At 51.1% G+C, this 17,291-nt stretch overlaps 9 protein-coding genes across 9 annotated transcripts; 3 read left to right on the forward strand and 6 right to left on the reverse strand.

Annotated features, from left to right (window-relative positions):
* Window positions 1-796: 796 nt before the first annotated feature.
* EJ05DRAFT_503446 (MFS general substrate transporter) lies at window positions 797-2,627 on the reverse strand (the record flags this gene model as incomplete). Its single annotated transcript, XM_033747416.1, has 6 exons — window positions 797-1,344; window positions 1,398-1,824; window positions 1,872-2,003; window positions 2,051-2,116; window positions 2,170-2,522; window positions 2,576-2,627. The coding sequence occupies 6 exons, from the start codon at window positions 2,625-2,627 to the stop codon at window positions 797-799; spliced, it is 1,578 nt and encodes a 525-aa protein (XP_033597588.1).
* A 939-nt stretch (window positions 2,628-3,566) lies between these two features.
* EJ05DRAFT_503447 (uncharacterized protein) lies at window positions 3,567-4,320 on the forward strand (the record flags this gene model as incomplete). Its single annotated transcript, XM_033747417.1, has 2 exons — window positions 3,567-3,624; window positions 3,683-4,320. The coding sequence occupies 2 exons, from the start codon at window positions 3,567-3,569 to the stop codon at window positions 4,318-4,320; spliced, it is 696 nt and encodes a 231-aa protein (XP_033597589.1).
* An 857-nt stretch (window positions 4,321-5,177) lies between these two features.
* EJ05DRAFT_494191 (putative tetrahydrofolylpolyglutamate synthase) lies at window positions 5,178-6,800 on the reverse strand (the record flags this gene model as incomplete). The annotated part of the gene is made up of 3 exons (XM_033746176.1): window positions 5,178-6,530; window positions 6,597-6,728; window positions 6,783-6,800. 3 exons carry the CDS (start codon window positions 6,798-6,800, stop codon window positions 5,178-5,180), a joined length of 1,503 nt encoding a protein of 500 aa, XP_033597590.1.
* Window positions 6,801-7,066: 266 nt separating this feature from the next.
* On the reverse strand, window positions 7,067-8,381 carry EJ05DRAFT_478946 (uncharacterized protein). Its single transcript, XM_033744565.1, has one exon. It carries the CDS (start codon window positions 8,133-8,135, stop codon window positions 7,395-7,397), a length of 741 nt encoding a protein of 246 aa, XP_033597591.1. The 5' UTR covers window positions 8,136-8,381; the 3' UTR covers window positions 7,067-7,394.
* Window positions 8,382-8,991: 610 nt separating this feature from the next.
* EJ05DRAFT_442751 (NAD(P)-binding protein) lies at window positions 8,992-10,086 on the forward strand (the record flags this gene model as incomplete). Its single annotated transcript, XM_033742049.1, has 2 exons — window positions 8,992-9,218; window positions 9,270-10,086. 2 exons carry the CDS (start codon window positions 8,992-8,994, stop codon window positions 10,084-10,086), a joined length of 1,044 nt encoding a protein of 347 aa, XP_033597592.1.
* Window positions 10,087-10,101: 15 nt separating this feature from the next.
* On the reverse strand, window positions 10,102-11,254 carry EJ05DRAFT_123929 (uncharacterized protein). The gene has a single exon (XM_033739092.1). It carries the CDS (start codon window positions 11,087-11,089, stop codon window positions 10,436-10,438), a length of 654 nt encoding a protein of 217 aa, XP_033597593.1. The 5' UTR covers window positions 11,090-11,254; the 3' UTR covers window positions 10,102-10,435.
* Window positions 11,255-11,284: 30 nt separating this feature from the next.
* Window positions 11,285-14,473, reverse strand: EJ05DRAFT_478950 (uncharacterized protein). The gene has a single exon (XM_033744566.1). It carries the CDS (start codon window positions 14,146-14,148, stop codon window positions 11,647-11,649), a length of 2,502 nt encoding a protein of 833 aa, XP_033597594.1. The 5' UTR covers window positions 14,149-14,473; the 3' UTR covers window positions 11,285-11,646.
* Window positions 14,474-14,632: 159 nt separating this feature from the next.
* Window positions 14,633-16,615, forward strand: EJ05DRAFT_540613 (uncharacterized protein). Its single transcript, XM_033749612.1, has 2 exons — window positions 14,633-15,361; window positions 15,415-16,615. Exons 1-2 carry the CDS (start codon window positions 14,779-14,781, stop codon window positions 16,329-16,331), a joined length of 1,500 nt encoding a protein of 499 aa, XP_033597595.1. The 5' UTR covers window positions 14,633-14,778; the 3' UTR covers window positions 16,332-16,615.
* Window positions 16,521-16,887, reverse strand: EJ05DRAFT_503453 (uncharacterized protein; the record flags this gene model as incomplete). The annotated part of the gene is made up of 3 exons (XM_033747418.1): window positions 16,521-16,649; window positions 16,702-16,789; window positions 16,844-16,887. The coding sequence occupies 3 exons, from the start codon at window positions 16,885-16,887 to the stop codon at window positions 16,521-16,523; spliced, it is 261 nt and encodes an 86-aa protein (XP_033597596.1).
* Between the last annotated feature and the right edge of the window lie 404 nt (window positions 16,888-17,291).

A 17,291-nucleotide genomic window follows, 5' to 3' on the forward strand; every position in this document is an offset into this window, starting at 1 on the left:
AATCTGATTCATAATCACAATAACAATCGCCACCCGGTCCTTCCTCCAATCCTATATAATTGTATTAAAGCAACTGAATTTCAGGGCAGATGGCACAGCGGTATAAGGAACGCGGTTGCCTCTGCACCTAAATGGACAAAAACCATCCGGTTTCTACAACGTCCGGGGATCAATTCCCCGCTGGTGTAGTTTTGATCTTTTTGCTTTTTTTTCTGCTACTTTGGTTTTCGACTTTTTGGCATTTTTACTGTTTTGTCGTTCACATGAACGTATGCCGGGTGATGATTTTAGAGTGAGTCGCCGTTAAGTAAAAGCCAAGTCCTCACACGAAACGAAAAGGATTGTAATGAAGACGTAACGCTACTGAGAAGACAAAGGACGGTTGACATTCTAGTTTACTCGACGATAATAGATGATACTAAACACGCATTGAGAGCGTTAAAGAATGATTCGGAATAGAGGACACCACAATGCCGGAACGCTGTATCTGAACGTACTAAGGACGCAAAGATAGAAATGAAGACCCTGAGAAACATTGAGCTCTGAATGAAATGAGACGACACAGCTTTGAAAGGTGTGACGAGTGTGAGATGAAAATTGAAACATACAAATACCTGGCGAATGTGCCGTACTGTACTCCATTAAATGCACCAACAATGATGTGCCCCTAGAAGAAGAATGTACGCCATAGATGCCGCCGCAAATCACTTAGTATGAAACCATGAACTTTTACTGCAGTCTTCTGCCCGATCAGCAGGACTTACCATAGGTTGCTCTCATTCTTCGTCGACTCGACTTAGCACGCTCTCTCGTCTTCTCGTTCTTCCTCATCTGCTTCCTCCTCCTCCTCATCACTGCTACCAAAACCCTTACACTCAGCCATAAAATAGGCCGGAACGAGACTTAATACTGCCACCGCTGCCAGCACTGCATACGGCAACAATACGCACTCCATTTCCACACCTACCGTAAACAAATTACCCGCAAGCGCCGGCCCAGCCGCTCTACCTAGCCCACTTGTAGTCATTGCCACACCATTCAGTGTGCCCAACACCTTGAGGCTGCACGCCGAGTTAGTCAGCAGGATGATACAGCATGGAAACATAAAGACGCTGACGCTCTGCTTGAGGAGAACGGCGAGGAGTAAGGCGGCTTGGCGTGTGTGCTCGGTTGGGAGGAGGACGGTGTAGGGCGTGAGAAGGTAGATGAAGGGGTATATTGTGATGCAGGTTTTGAAGGTGCGTAGGGTGCCGAAGTGGCTAGTGATAGGTGGGAAGATGAAGAACTGAACGAGCATAGAAAAGGCGCCAGCAATGGAGAAGAAGACGCCGATGCGAGTGTGAGCTATGTAGACAGGTAAGCATTTGATATATGATAGAGGAGAGGAACGGACTTACAAAGTCCGAAACCGCGGTTGAAAAGGAACGGCAGGTGCTGAAATAGGGGCTGACTCGCATCAGATGAGTCTCGTGGATCAAAGGGGTGATACATGAAGACTGGAAGAAGCTGCTGGTAGGCGAAGTCGTGCATCGCTAGGAGAGTGTATGCCATGAGAGCAAAAGTCGATTGCAATCTAAACACCTCTTTCCACTTTGGATTCGCCTCTTTCTGCATGTTAGGTATGGAATTATCGCATAGGACAGTCTCTTCGTCATCTGTCGGGGATTTTGCGGATTGGAGAAGAGGTTCTTCTTCAGTTCCGCGAGATACTTCTGGAGGCTGTAGGTAGCATGAGTTGAACGATCTCGGATTGACAGCCTTGAGAAGCGCGTCTCCTAATGTTCTTCCAATATCACGCTTGTCTTTCGCAGTCTCGAGAGTTTCCTGTAGTTGTTAATGCCAGTGGTTGGAAAAAGATCATGACATCATACATGAAGGAACAAGAACCCAATGGTAATGCTTACAGCAAATAGAGCTGCAGCAAATATGTTCGGAAGCGCGTATGGGTACCTCTCTAGTAGATCACCATGATGTGACTGCTTGACCAGAACACCACCAAATGCCTGCCCCTTCTGTCAGCCGAAATCTAAGGATGGAGGCTTCTTCTCACCGGTCCAATGACCGAGCCCACGTTCCATACCAGAGGCATTATGCTAAATGCCCTCGGCTGAAGCTCCTACACGCGTTCGATCAGGATCCTGAAGATCACCTCAAGCTCGGGCCACATACCTTCCATGGACACAGTTCTGCTACCATAGTTCTGATGATACCGACGTTGCCAGACATAAAGCCTTGCAGGGCCCTTGCAATCATGGCCATAGTAAGATTCGTTGAAAATCCCCATAGCAGAACAGTCGCCGCCGTGTTCGCTAGTCCGAACAAGATGATGGGCTTGCGACCATAATGGTCCGATAGCCGGCCCCAAAATATAGCGGTAAAGGCTTGACATAGACAAAAGATAGTGCTGCTCCATCCAGCCCACTTCGCAATGTCATTCTTGGGTACGCCGAAGCTCTCGATCATTTCTGGGAGGTATGGGAAGACGGACGTCATGGCAATGGGCTCTGACAAGCGACATAGTGCTGGACAGATGGTCAGTTCTGCTCTTGAACGCTCGGTAAATCAAGAGACTCACCCAGTATCGTCAGCTGCCCCGTTGGCAGTTTGTGAGGAGTTTTTGTTTTCATATCTGCATAAGATGCCCCACCCCCGGACTCGGACAGGTGTATAAGTGTTGATTATACCGATTCCGCGAGAGAGAGACCAAGCGCGGAGTTCAACCCAAGCCAAGCGAGGAGAGTTGGGGAAGATGTTTGGGCAAAAATTGCAGCTGTCCGGTGAGCACTGAGCAATTGGGGCAGGATAGCCGCGATAGCGCCACTGTTACCGCGCGTGATGGATCGGTAGAGTGGAGATCGGAGTGGATCAGGCGGGCTCGGGCACTATGAATTGCTTAGGCAGCCCCCGATCTCGGTGGGGGGTGGCTTGCGTCGTCATCCTGCGTAGACTCGATGTTACTTGCTTTCTCATGATGGCGATAGTTACGATGCGACGATGGTGTTGAGGGCGAAGGAGATTCTGAGAGACCCTGATGAGCAAATAAGGTGCTCTGGTGCTGTCGATCATCCATGCTGGCTTGAACGGCCCTGGAGCCGATTTCAGTCCGCCGGGGCTCCGGCTGGCGGGGCCCAGTGGCTGGCTAAGACGAGGACTCCAGGTAGATGGTGAAAATCATATTCACATAGATATCTAGACAACACAGCCGTCTACATACTATCTATAGCCTTGCTTCTTCAAGCTAACATACATGCGATTGAGCAGTCTGTCATGCGTTCATGTCCCCCACTGAGACTCTAGAGTATAAACACCAACCACTCCTAATCATGCATTTCAGACGGACCAATGCATCATGCAGGGAATATATCAATGGTACACTATGACTTCGCTCAATCGATAAACTTATGAGTTAATTCCAGTCCGAACCGCGTGTGATTGTGACCGTAAAGACCGTATAAAGCACTCTACCAGCCAACACTTTCCATCATGTACCGAGACGGATATAAACCAGCCACGTCCCCAGTGTATTAAGCTATGCCAGCAGCAAGAACCATATCATCGGTGTGACCATGAGGCCCAACTATCTCGTTGCCATCATTGCCCTTCTCCCAAACACTCTTGCCCACTGTACGTCCCCTCCAGGATCCCCAATCCCTTCTCACGACTCCTATACTAAATGTCCCAGACAGGTTCCAGACAATTCTCACATCCCCTGCCACACCTGCCTATAGGTTCATCCGCCTCAATACCAATGAGCGTAACCCAGTGTCTTCGCTCTCAACCCCGGACATCCGCTGCAACACCGGCACCCTCGCTTCAGGCCCTTCTACTCGTATTCTCCCCATTCGCGCCGGCACCGCGCTGATCGTTGGGCTCGACCAAGAAATCTACCATGCCGGCCCTCTCAATGCCTATCTCTCCGCCGCACCTACTGGTACCAACTTGACCGCATACGACGGCAGCGGCGACTGGTTCAAGATTGCATCTTTAGGTCCTGACTGCGATGGCGTGAATGCGTGTGACTGGGCGCCGACGCGGATAGCAAATTGGACGGTCACAGTGCCATCGAAGACACCGCCGGGGTTCTATTTATTGCGCGTAGAGCAGATTGCGCTGCATAATGCGGGACAGCAAGGGGGGGTAGAGTTCTATCTTAGCTGTGTGCAGGTTCAGGTCGAGGGAACTGGGGACGGGAAACCGGGCCCAATGGTGAAGTTTCCGGGGGCGTACAAGGCAGATGATAAGGCGATTCAGCTGGATATATACTATCCAATCTTGATGAATTACACGGCACCAGGACCGTCTATCTGGAAAGGAGTCTGAAGAAATGCGGAAACTGGAAGGTAGCGTTTAGCGATGAGAGTTCTGGTGTCATAAGGCGGTGGTAATGATCGTTATGTTTGAGGTACGGTGTCTGAGAACAGTTCCTGATACATATATTAGTTCTTTTGAGGGGTCTGTACAGTTTCGATTCTGCAGTGGATGAGACCTCTGGCGCAACACGTCCCACCACTGCAGTAACTATGAGCACTCTAGCTGTTCAGGCTATGATTGCCATCTCACACTTAGCAGTAATGGAGGAAGCTCGGCACAGATAAGCATTCATCTGTTGAAATTCAGTAAAAACCCGAACAGATTCAAAGTAGACTTACCAGCAGGTCTTGTACCTCCATTACTGGAACCCAAGACTGCAAAGTAATATGTGACGTTTGTGGTGCACCTCAGACAATATGAGACGCTGCGTCAAATGCTCCCAATGATCGGCTATGTCGGTCCTAGGCTTGCAGGGCCGAGTGTCAGGACGTTACTATCAGCAGTGAGTTTTGTTGCAATTGAAGAAATGCAGTCAGGCCAGTAGCAGATGACTGAAGTATTGGGTCTTGTGTGTTGACAGTCGAAATAGCCGGCAGCTAGGAAACAGGGCCTCTTTCTCTGCCTAAGGCAACAAGACTCAAGACAGGGCAGAAGAAAATGAGCGTTATCCAACGCTCGACTTGGAAACACTTTCCTGATTAGGCTTGGAAGAGCCAATCAGAGACCTACGGCTCTGCTCGTAGCGCTTACGTAATGTAGCATTGAAGCCTGGTTGAATCTATAATGTCTGCGGGTACACTTTTCTCCCATCGTCAACTCGTTGAGGAGCACCCGGCCCATGATGTCCTTATTCTCTCCTACCGGTCTTAGTTCCCAGTCTCCAACACCTCCAAAGCCCCGCCAACAAGGTGTAAAGATCCTGTGATCAGCGCCATGACCTCCTCTTCCCCTCCCGCAATCTCTCGTACTTTCTCGACAGCCTCTTCAATCGTCCTCAAAACACTGACGTCCACAACTGGATCAATCTCCCGCCACGTCTCTGCCAACGCCTTCTGCACACTCATACTGTCTACCTCCGCACCACTATTCACCACACTGGTCAGATCTGCACTGAATCCTGTCTTGAATGTCGTATTCGTGCAGAAAATTGCGTGTGTAAACGGACTTGTGCCCAATTCAGCTTCAGTCTTCAACGCATCACAAAGCGTCGCATGCAAAGTGCGTGCGAGGGCCTCCGCATTGCGGTCCGACGTCTGCTGATTGAAGACCAATACACGCTTCTGTGTGCGCCGCCGTGCTACGTGACCGCCAAACCACGTCCCTGCGAATGCAATGCTGTCGAGGGTGTGTCCGCCGTCGATGTGCCATGTGATCTTACCATCGTGTTTAATCTCGCAGCGGCCGCCAAGATGTACAGTTTCAAGGCCTCGGCGGAACTCAGCTGGAAGGGGGAAATTGGGTGTCGTGACCGGGTCGGGGAGTGATGTGAGGCCAAGTTTGCGTAATTGCGCCGCAGCAACTGCAATGGCGAGACTAGCGTTGGTTTTCTGGAAGTCACCGTCGAGGCCGAGAGTGATGTTTTCGAGTTCTGGGTGGCGCTCAACAACGGTGAGGGCAACTCCCTTCTCGGCAGCGCGTTTGTAAAGAACTTCGAGAGCACCAGCAGGCTGTGGTGCAGTGAATGCTGGTGCAGAAGGCTTCATTATACCGGCTTTATGCCAGGCAATCTCTTCGATAGTCGGACCCAGGACCGGAGTGTGGTCAATGCCGAGAGATGTGATGGCAGTGACGGACGGGTTGACAAGAATGTTGGTGCTGTCATACTCGCCGCCGATACCACATTCAATGATGGCGGTATCGACGCCTTCTTCAAGGTATGCGTGAAACGCCATCAGTGTGAGGTACCGAAAGTACATGGGCTTAGTGGGCCCTGACTCTGCTGTATTTCCATCTTTTGCTGCTGCGTCGAGCTGATCCCAAACTTCAAAGAAATACTTCGCAAATGCCTCCTCATCTATTGGCTTGTTGTCCAGCTGTATTCGTTCGCGTACGAACCGCAGATGTGGGGAAGTGTATAGACCGATCTTTCGTAATATTGGGGCGGATTGCTGTACGGATGGCAGGTATTGAGCGAGGATGGAGGACACGAACGAACTCGTAGAGCCTTTGCCTTTGGTTCCCGCGACATGGATAGGGTTCAAACGGTCGAAATCAGAAGGCTACAAGCCCGTTAGCAAGAAGATTGCGGGGCCATGCAAGTAAGGGATGTGGGGGGAGCCGCACACCTCATGTCCAGCTTTACGACACCAGTCGATCATTTCTGGGATGGCGAGCGCATTCATATCCTTTGAAGACTTCCGGATCTTTGATATGGTCGCGAAGTTCGACTGGAGGGTGTTGAGCGCCTCGACCGCAGCCTAGTCACGGTCAATTGATCGAACCACTGCGAGGGACAGGATATTTGTTCATACCGAATAATCGCGACCCATGGCGTTCGAATAACTGCGCGTCGGTATCTTAAAGTTTGAAAGTTGCCTGAGCAATAGCGAACACCTGAGAGGATGTGGCATGCCCGTATGGCATGAGACCGAGCTCGGTCGAGACTGTGAAAAGATTCCCTCGGTGACCGGAGTTCGAACAATTCGCGCCGCGGGCTTCGGCTCGTCCCGGACGCTGGTTGATGGTTGATCGGCACACCACCGGTATACGGAACTGTTGGAGCAAACCATCGACTGATTATTGATACGACAGTGCACAGTAGAAAATTCGTAGTCGATTATCTATTCAGCTTCACAAATGATAATGTATATGATCGTACAGAAAACATAGGCCTACAATACCAGCATAAATCGTTGCAATGCTACGATCAATGAAGTGGAGCAGAGCGAGACCTAAGACGGATGGAATGTACATCCACGATGGAATAGTAACAGGCTGAATACCAAGCCCACGAAGTTCCCTCCTCTCGACTCTTTGTACTCTCAACAGTTGGCCTAATCTCGTTGTGTATACTACATACACATCGTCGTCTGGTCTGGAGACAGGATGTTGTCGCAAGTAAGGAATGACTACCGTACGCTTTGTCAGTGTACAACGACACTTTCATTTCCGAGGTGGAGCAGCGACATACTCTGATCGAGCTGTAGTATCGGATCACTCTCCGTCGTGAACCATCCCCTCTGGGATCCCCACAGAACCTTTTTGCCCGCCGCTTGACACTCCTCTAGTAGTGCCTGCATCAATGGGCAGTCTGGCGCAACTGACTCAAACGCATCAAACTCGACATCCTCTATCGATTTGACCTGCTCAAATACACCCTTGATCAGGTCCCTTGAGAATTGTGTGTAGAAAACCTTGCTCACGCGGAACCCTTCAAAGATATCCGAGCTCGCCGGATCGACCTCCACAAAGACCTTCAACAATCTTACATTCACCATGTCATTCAATCCTAGTTGCGCACTCACGACCCACGAACGTGGCGGTTTTGTAAAGCCTGGCCCAAGACGCACATCGAGCGATGTTAACGCAGCACGATATTTGGGCGCCAGCCGCACTGTGAGAGGCTTCTTGGTATGAAAGAATCGGCCATTCACGGGGAACAGGCGAAAGGTGTTGCAGCCATAAAACACATGATACGCCTCCGCGTGCATGCGGCGACTCACAAGAAAGACGCCCAGCAACGGTGCAATCTCGCGGTAATTTGTAGGTGTGAGGTCGATAGGCGAAGGCACGGAAAGGACGAGCTCGTAGATGCGTATGCGCAGTTCGGATGGAAGAGAGAAGAAGGGAAACGGCTTCGCATTCGCTTTCATCTTCGACGGCATATCGATGTAGTGTACTCGAAGAACTATAGAGACTTCTACGAGCGAGTGCTCAGACAGACATTGTGAAGGCTTGGATTAAGGTGGCAGTGATGTTCGGGCTTTACGGGTCAACTGCAGCCCATTTGGTGAGGGGCGGATGATCTTGGGAAGCTCAAGGGTTTCTTCTCCCCAGTAATTGTCAACTAAGAGCCCATACGGATAGGGGCAGAGAGTCAAATTTCGACTGGGTGAACTTTATCAACTGAAGAAAGAAAAGCGAAGGAAGGCCGAAGTGCGGACTTGAGAAAAGCAGCAACGGACGCTAGTGTAGCTTAGTCAGCATTGTTGCCCGACCTCGGGAGAACTAATATCTGCTTCAGGTAATGTTCGGCGGATGTTGCCTGATATAGCTGAATACAGTCCTCGGTCCTAAATGCCGACGATATCCTTCCTGGGCATAACTATTACCGTGTATTATGCATTCCGAATCGCATCATGGTAAACGCTCCAACCGCCAGTGAATCACAGTTATCAAGTTTAAGCAGTATTCAGTCAGGTCATCATCGCGAGCTGGCAGATATGCATGTCAGGAAGCTTATGCACCTCAGTTCACCCAATGAGCTGTGTGGGCAGCCGTACTCCCAACACAACAGGCCCCATGCATATCGCGAGACTGGGACGGCATCTGAAGACTGTGGGGAAATGCAGCAGATGCCGACTTGCTCTACGACCTGCATGAGGTGGAAGCCGCTCCCTGCAAGTCGCGTATACAAGGACCCCATTGTTTCCATCTCTGAGTAGCCTCACAGTCGTCCTCATATCACTCCACCTTACAACTAGCGCTTGAGTCGAGCATACAGTGGCACTCTTTGCCAAAATGTCTTCCACGAAACCTATTCTACTACACCTCGGCGGCGACATCCGATGGAATCATGACCTATACAGACAGCTCTCCACCAAATTCACAATTAAGCGCAGCCATAGCATGGACCGCGCCACTTTCAAGGCTGCTCTGCAATCTCACCAGTTTGGCGATTTCGTTGCCATGTACCGGCCCTTCTGGAACACGGGAGGCGAAATGGGCAATTGGGACAAAGAACTTATGTACGGACACATTCCATGTTCCGACAGCTGCTTCATTTAACATTCCTTTAGCGCTCTGCTACCCAGGTCTTGCAAGATATATGCCTCTGCAGGCGCCGGCTTCGATTGGGTGGATACATGTGCATTGGCTGAGCGTGGCATTGTGTACTGTAATGCTGCTGCCGCCTGCACCGAGTCAGTTGCAGACGCCGCCATCTGGCTGATTCTGTCTTCTTTTCGCAAATTCACTTGGTCCGCACGCGCCGCACGTAGTTGCTCCGTGGAACAGTTCAAGGATGCCAACCAGAACATTGCAGCCGTCACACATAATCCAAACGGCTTTTCGTTGGGTGTGATCGGACTGGGAAGAATCGGATATAGAATCGCACAGAAGGCCACGGCAGCGTTAGAGATGAAGATTCTATACAATGATATACGGCGAATGCCCGAAGACATTGAGAAGAGTGTCGGCGCAAAGTTCTTCGAGAATCTTGACGATATGCTTGGAGAGGCGGATTGTGTGCTTGTTGCCACGCCCTTCGCCGGTGATAAACTGATGGGTCCCCAGAATATCGCGAGGATGAAGCATGGCGCCCGCCTGATCAATATTGCGAGGGGAAAGCTGATTGACGAGCCTGCGTTGGTGGCTGCCTTGCAGAGTGGCCACCTATATGCTGCTGGACTTGACGTGCATTTCGATGAGCCGCTGGTCAACCCAAAGCTGGCGGCTATGGACAACGTTGAAGTGCTCTGTCATACAGCTGGCGCTTCAGTGGAGTCGCACGTCGGCTTCGAGAAGCTAGGCATGCAGAACATCATGAGCTTCTTCGAGACTGGAAGTGCGGTCTCACCAGTCAATCTGCAGTGGCTGAAGACGTCAAAGCTATGATTGCGTGGAAGGCAGTCTCAGCAGTGTCGGGTGGTCTGTGGTGACTCTTTTTCCCAATTCCAATAGCATTTTGAGCGAATTCATGTGTCCTCCTGCTTATCTTTCTCGGGATCAGTTACCATATGTTCAATGTTTCTCTTTCGTGTAGTACCTTAGCTACCAGCCGCCCCTTGTATTCGTGAATGCACTTCTCGTACTGTCACTGCCTCAGGCGCCAGCATTTAATCCGTTCGAAGGCGGGCCGTGAGCCATCTTCTCTGACCATGTCACCCGGGGATGGTAACACCTGGTGGCCCTGTCCTAACGCCCGAAGCATTCGGGTGACCTTGATAAATTTCCAGTCTTCTCTTCAATATGCATCATCTTCGTCAATACGATCCCCCCTCCTCCCCGTCAGAAAGTCAATCCACCCAACCCTCCTTCCTCTCGCCAAACTCAACGCATCCTGCAAAACCCCATACCCAGCACCCACCACGAACCCCATCCGCGCCGTCCTCAACGCCGTCATCCTAGGCAAATCCTTTATACCCGCGTACCCGGTCGCAATCACCGTTCCCGCAAACGCACTATTCGCAAAATCGCGCGTGCCCCGAATCCAATCACCAGCCTCCTCCAGAAGCATAAACGCACCCCCGAACGCGCCCACCAGCACCCCGCCCCGTACTCCAGCCTTCAACCCACCCATCATCATTGCGTAGTTCTTCGACTTATGGTAGAAGTACCAGCCCGTGTGTGTGGTCGGGAGGCGGTGTGCGTTTTCGGCGCGGAAGACGAGGCCGGCCATGTGCGAGCCGTCGAGAAGACCAAGCGAGGCCCCAGTCCCAAAAGACACACATGTACCGAGGATGATGCGGGTTTCGAATGGTATAGAGAGGCGTTCGTGGCCGGAGGGCTTGGAGGAGAGGTCCGAAGCTTTGAAGGCGGCTTCGCGCCGCGCGAGGGCGGAGACAAGGGAGTTGCTAGTGGTGGCCGTGGAGTTTTGGGGTCGATTAACGTCAGACATGTCGAGAGTTAGAGGTGTGGAGGGCACGTATGAGTGGTGTTGAGCTCAAGAATGAAGTCGAGCTCGAAGAATAGTACCTCCGTTTGCAGTTAGACGGTCTTGGCACTTAGGTAGGGCACTCCACTCATTTGAGCAAAAGGGCAGAGAAAATGTCATATTTATCGCCCGAAGACATTCGAAGTGTGGTATGTTGATGGGTGAATCAAGGTGTTTCTTCAGTTTAGATGAATCACTGTGATATGTTTCTACACAGTTAATACAGGTTTTTGATAGAAACCAACGCCGGCAATGCCTAATGTACAAGATAACACAACACAAGATATTTTCCAGACGCCATTATCCAAGTAAACGAGAAAGCAAGGGTAAGGGTATCGCGATCAATAGTACACTTTTACGAGGGGTCATAAACGCCTAGCGATTATGCGGATGTGCTCGAACATACAGCGCTTCCCCACGCTGATGCATGAGATAAAAACAATGATTGAGATAAAACCCCCTGTGTTGCCGATACGCCTCGTGACACCGGTCGAGATAGGCCTGTCGTTCTTATTCTGTAATTAATGGCCCCTTGATGCTGGACGAAAGTGTCCTTGAGGAGGGGGTATTGGTCCATACGGACTGGGAACGCCTTGGGGGGGTCCACTGATTTTGTTTGGATTGAGCGTATACTGCCCTGTAACCGGTCCTGCTCTCACGAAGTATGCATCGTGGTGGCCTGATGGCGGACCATGAGCCGATCGTGGAGGTGGAGGCTGTTGTTGATGGTGTCCTTGGGGATACGGATGTTGAGGGTGATGTGCTGGGTTGTGAGGGATGAATTGGGGCGGTCCACCAGTAAGTGGATACGCAGCGGCAGGGTGAGGTCCTGCCGGTGCCAAAGCTGGCGCATGATGTACAGACGTGCCTGGATAGTGGGCGTGAGGGGGTGGTGGGAGAGGCTGATTCATTTGCACTGGATGTTGTCTCGGGTCGTGCTGTATTGTAGACTGAGGCAGACGTGAAAAGTTCCTTTGCATGTGCTCCATCTCATCCGCCTTTTGTTGAGCAGCTCTAGCCTTACGTTCAGCCCACCACGCAGTCATACTCGCGCTTCTTTTCTCTGACTTGGCCCGTTGTTTCCTCCGTGTTGGATTGCCATCTGCGTCGAATGTCTGAGGTGATATTTGAACCTTACCAGTAACGATATTGAAGTCGGGCTGTGGTATTGTCGCGGCTTCAACTGCTGGAGATACAGGCGGACGCGCGGCAGTAACGAAACGGACTCCAGACATAGGCTCTCCAGTTTCAGTCTCACTCGTCTCGTTCACCTTTCGTGGACCCTTCTTAATTCCTGCATCAGGTCGCCTTTGGAGATTCCTGCTTCCTGGAGGGCGACCTCTTCGCTTGCCTCCCGGAGGTTCAGGTGACCCATCTTCTCCTTCGGTAGAGCTGTTGGCTATGCTCTCGCCTCTCATCTCTCTTATGCGCTGTGGTAGAAGAGCGGCAGTGGTACGGATCCTTTTGCCCCCTCCATCCTCCATGTTCCCATCAGCTTCCTGCGCGAGTAGTCGCTTTCTGGTCCCTCGAGCCCCGAATTCAGGTGTGGCAGTACCCTCAAAGCGTTGGGCTGCACGTCGCTTCCGCTTTCCCACACCATTTTCGTTCTCCTCGTCCTCCTCGCTGACTTGGGTAGAGCCAAGGGCGTCACGAGCACGCCGTTGTCTAAGCTCACGGCCGCCAGTGCCATCTCGGCCTATGCGCTGTGCCATCGGATCTTGTGTTCCGGGTGGCTTCCTAGAATCATAGGCATAATTGTAGAGATCAGCTTCTCTCATATCTTCCCAAGTTGCCTTGTCATATGGTATTCGCCCACCAGTAGCCACTTTCTTTGGTGGGTTGGCCGCAGGTGCAGTGAGTGCATCGAGTGCCAAGTACTCGTCTTGCCAGGCCTTGAGTGTCTGCTGAACATTTTCGGCTAGCTCATAAAGAACACTTGTTGAGCGCTTGGAAGGCTCGTACTTGGTCAGTGCACTGATGAATGCTTGAGGATCAGTCATTGGCTTATAGCGGCTCTTCATGATGAAATCAGCGATATCATCACAGTCCTTTCGATCAGGAATCTCGTAATCCTCGATAAATGGAGCAGGAAGATCAATGTCCATGAGTGTCTCTTCGATGGGTTCCACTACTTCCGAAGGGGTCGCAACCTGATGTGACAAAGATGCGCCAGAGTTTTCCCGTGTTAGAGTTCTTGGGTGCCTGGGAATTGGTTTTTCAATGCTTTGCGCAGGTTCGTCGGCTTCAGCGCGATCATGACTTTCGATATTTGTGCGCATAGTTGCGGAAACAGTCGACTTATCGTTAGCATCCACGCCTGCTTCTGGCCTATCGGTAGAGACGTTAATTTCGCGACCTTGAGGCTCCTCTGCTGGCGTTACTGGCATAGATTCACCTTCATCTGAAGTCTCTGCCAAGTTTTTAGGAGCTGCATCTCTGAATGCTCGTCTTCGAGCTGGTGGCTCAAGGTGTGGTGGCTCAATTGGTGGCTGTCGGCCTCCTCTGCCACGACCACGCGGTCGTCCACCTCGACCACGGCCGCGTACGCGCCCTGCTCGCGAGCCTTTTGGGGTAAATTTTGGGGCCGGAGAGTTCTCACTTTCAGAATCTACCATAGATTCTTCCGAAGTTTGATCCTCAATCTCATTTGGAAGGGTTTGCTCCTTTGACTTGGTGGACACAGGCGAAGACTTGACAGGCGAAGTTATTACGTCAACTTTCGAAAGAGACTCAAGCTCGGGAACATTTGCGACGTTTTTCAATTGTGAGTCAATAAGTAAGTTTGATAGAAAGTCCTCGGGTAGACCGCGGAAGGTGACTTTCGTGCCGTCAGCGATCGCACGAGCTCTGCGCGGCCTGCTGGATTTCCGAGTGGTTGTGCTCAGAGTTGGTGAGAGGTTTGAAGCCGATCGAAGAAGCTTCCTTGATATTGTAGCTGGACTTGATCCATTGGTAATTGCTTTGGTATTTGGCGTTGGTGGTTTCGAGCCAGGCTCAACCCGGCTACGTCGTGTGAAAGGCATTCTGACACGAAGAATTCGGGAGATACAGATGGGCCTACAAGAGTATTTAAAGTTGTTTTATGATAGTGAAAAAAGTTTTCTCGCAAGCCTGTAGAAGTTGCGAGTAACAGAGTTGACGTTGGGAAGAAGTTTGATCGGTTGTTAGGCGCGCGAATGGTAGCAACACAACTTTGATCCTTGCGCGATCACCCGGCTCCGTCTGGAGCTTCGTGAAAGAGGAAACAATCAAATCCGCTACAAAGCTGTAAGTAGTATTCAAGTGGAGGAAAAGTGTAGCTGAAGGGATGTAGAGGCGGTAGTAGCAAAGTCTGTTCTAAGGTCTTCGCTGTATAGAGCTGGCAAATAAATCCCATTCATGTGGACCAAGAATAGGAACGCCAGCCGTCCATTATGCTCAAAGTAGCTAGCGTCATCACGTGTAACAGCCCCCTTTCCCCTTTCGTCTAGCTGTTGCGAGGTAGCGGTCGTCAGTTGCCCGCTTCAATGCTCCCGTTCTCCATATAAAACGTTTCTGCTCTATTCACTGCTTCTACTTGCATCGTAGCTCCACACGACACTCCCCTTGGCATATTCACTCTCCTTTCTACCCTCTAGTCATCTGCGAAGGGTGAGCTTCTGGGAGCATTCGTCATGGCGAAACAACCGACTGGAGACGACCTTCTTGCGCAATTGGACGACCTTGGCATAGAGGAGACTGCAGGTGCACCTCCAGTCCCAAAGGCTACCTCCGTCAAACGGACCAAGCCTAAACCTACCAGTACCAATGATGATGATGATGATGCACTTGCTGAACTCGAGAGCCTTGCCAAGTCAGGTCGACCTGCAAGTCGGCCTACCACCCCAAAGCTTTCTGCGCCCACTGCGAAGAAAGGAGGAGCAGCTACACCAGCATCAAGTGGTTCTAATCGTACAAGTGAAGATAAGACGCATGTTCCCAATCCTCCGCGGAAATCTGGCGAGAGTACACGCTCATATCACCAAAGCTACACCCCGGCTACCGACGATTCCATGTCCGAAAAGCGAGCTCCTGCTGCCGCTCCCCGAGAGCCCGCGCAGCAGCAAGCGGGCAGTGGGTGGTGGGGTGGGATCTTTGGGGCTGCGTCTGCAGCTGTGAAACAGGCGGAGGCTACTTATAAAGACCTCCAGCAGAACCAAGATGCTCAAAGATGGGCGGAACAAGTCAAAGGAAACGTGGGCGCCCTCCGTGGCTTCGGTACGCCAAGTCAAGATTATCATTGTATACAAATGTATTGCTCACTATACTAGGTGACGAGCTTCGTTCTCGTGCACTGCCAACTTTCACAAACATCCTCCACACCATTGCGCCGCCTATTTCTTCCCACGAGCGGCTTCAAATCCACATCACACATGATCTTGTTGGATATCCGTCATTGGATCCTCTAATCTACGAAACCTTTGCCCGAGTGATGCAACAAGTCGAAGGGGGTGATCTCATGGTTATTCAACGTGGCTCAGAGTCCACTCAACGTCGAGCATCCGACGCGGGGTACATGGGGTCAGGGTCAAGTGGCTGGAGAGATGGGCCATGGTGGAGACAGAAAGAGAAGCGCGATATGGGAGCAGTCATGGGCGTCGTGGAAGGGACTAAACTAGCCCGTGTAGGCGCAGAGTCATATGCTAACGACTTCTTCTCTGCAAGAGGAGGTGTCGAAGAAGCCGCTAAACAGGCGACTCAAGTTCTCAGTGAAAGCAATCCTGTTCGGAGCAGCGATATCTTCCTCGCCATTCAAGCTGTAAAGTACAACCTCCCCGATGATCAATTTGCGGGACCAGCCGAAGAGAAGAAAGACGGAGGTGTTTTAGAGACCAAGGAAGCGGAGGAGTTGATTGCTTTTGCCATCTATCTACACGATCCTATTCATAGCATTAGCTTCCGCACCCTATCACAGACCTTTCCTCAACGGTGGGCCGACTGGCTGGATGCCCCTGCTGGTGAGAACGAACTACCTCCGGAAATCCTGGAAATCATCGAGACGGGCGGTGTGGATCCTCGAGAATGGGTAGCAGAGTGGGTTGAAGATACTCTGGGCCTAAGTGTTGGGATAGTAGCACAGCGATATGTGGCCAGGAGGATGGGTGTTGGTGAAGGCGGTATCGGCAGAGGCAAAGCAAAAGACGCGGCCGTCGATATAAGCGGAGGCGAGGCCGCCCGTGTTGTCTGATGCCGTCGAAATGATAATATCTTTGATACATTGGTGCCAATTCTTGGTCGGAGCCTTCATTCCGTATCGGCGTATTGAGCTTCCAGAATCATTGAGTCTGAGACTGCCGTAACTCTCTTCAGGCATTGTGATTCGCTGTATGCTCGAACCGTGATGCGTCTTCCCCTAGAATGCCCAGACTTGTCACACTCATTTCTTAGTCTTCTTCTCGGCCTCCGCCTTTTTCTTATCTTTCTTCCCGCCAGCCAGAAGTTCCAAATGGCCTGCCTTTTGTGCCAAGCTTTTCTCGGTCATAGCAGTGAGAGCACCACAGTTTTTCTGCATAAGAAGTAAGTGGGTTGTGCTCTAGTATCATGTATATTCTACTGACCTTGACTATTTTCTGCTTCTTAATAAGGCTGCTCTTCTTGGGTGCAATAACGCGGTTTCCTCCTCTCTTCGGACCCAATGCGGCCGGCCTGGATGGTGATCAGTCATATGCTCACAATGGGCAGAGAGGGCATATTGCATACTTCTTGGATGCTACTGCCTTTTTCTTGATTGCCCCCTGCGCCATGAGGTATGGTTGTGAAAGTAGTATGCCAGTGCAAGAGGGTAAGCGAAAGAATTTGGGAATGATAGTTTTCGGTGGAGAACAGAAATCTTGGCGTGGGCTGGCTCGAGCGTGTTGGGTGACCTAACCAACTACCTCCCTAGCGTTAATTACTCCCTACCCATTACATTCTGACAGGTCTCTTCACCTTTTTTGTACTGTATCAACTTCCGGTGCACCATACAAATTCGCTGAACACTCACAAAGAATTTATGCAGAATTGTTTCATTCGTCCAAAACTGACGCCAAGGCAGTTCAAGCTACATAGGGTTCACAACGCTAGGCTTCATCCACGGATAAAGTCATCGCCTCAAGCCTATCGAGGAGCTCGGTGTAGATCATACGGCACGGTTGAAAATGCAACTAGG

Source organism: Pseudovirgaria hyperparasitica, assembly GCF_010093815.1.
Source record: "Pseudovirgaria hyperparasitica strain CBS 121739 unplaced genomic scaffold EJ05scaffold_14, whole genome shotgun sequence".
Classification (NCBI taxonomy): Eukaryota; Fungi; Ascomycota; class Dothideomycetes; order Acrospermales; family Acrospermaceae; genus Pseudovirgaria; species Pseudovirgaria hyperparasitica.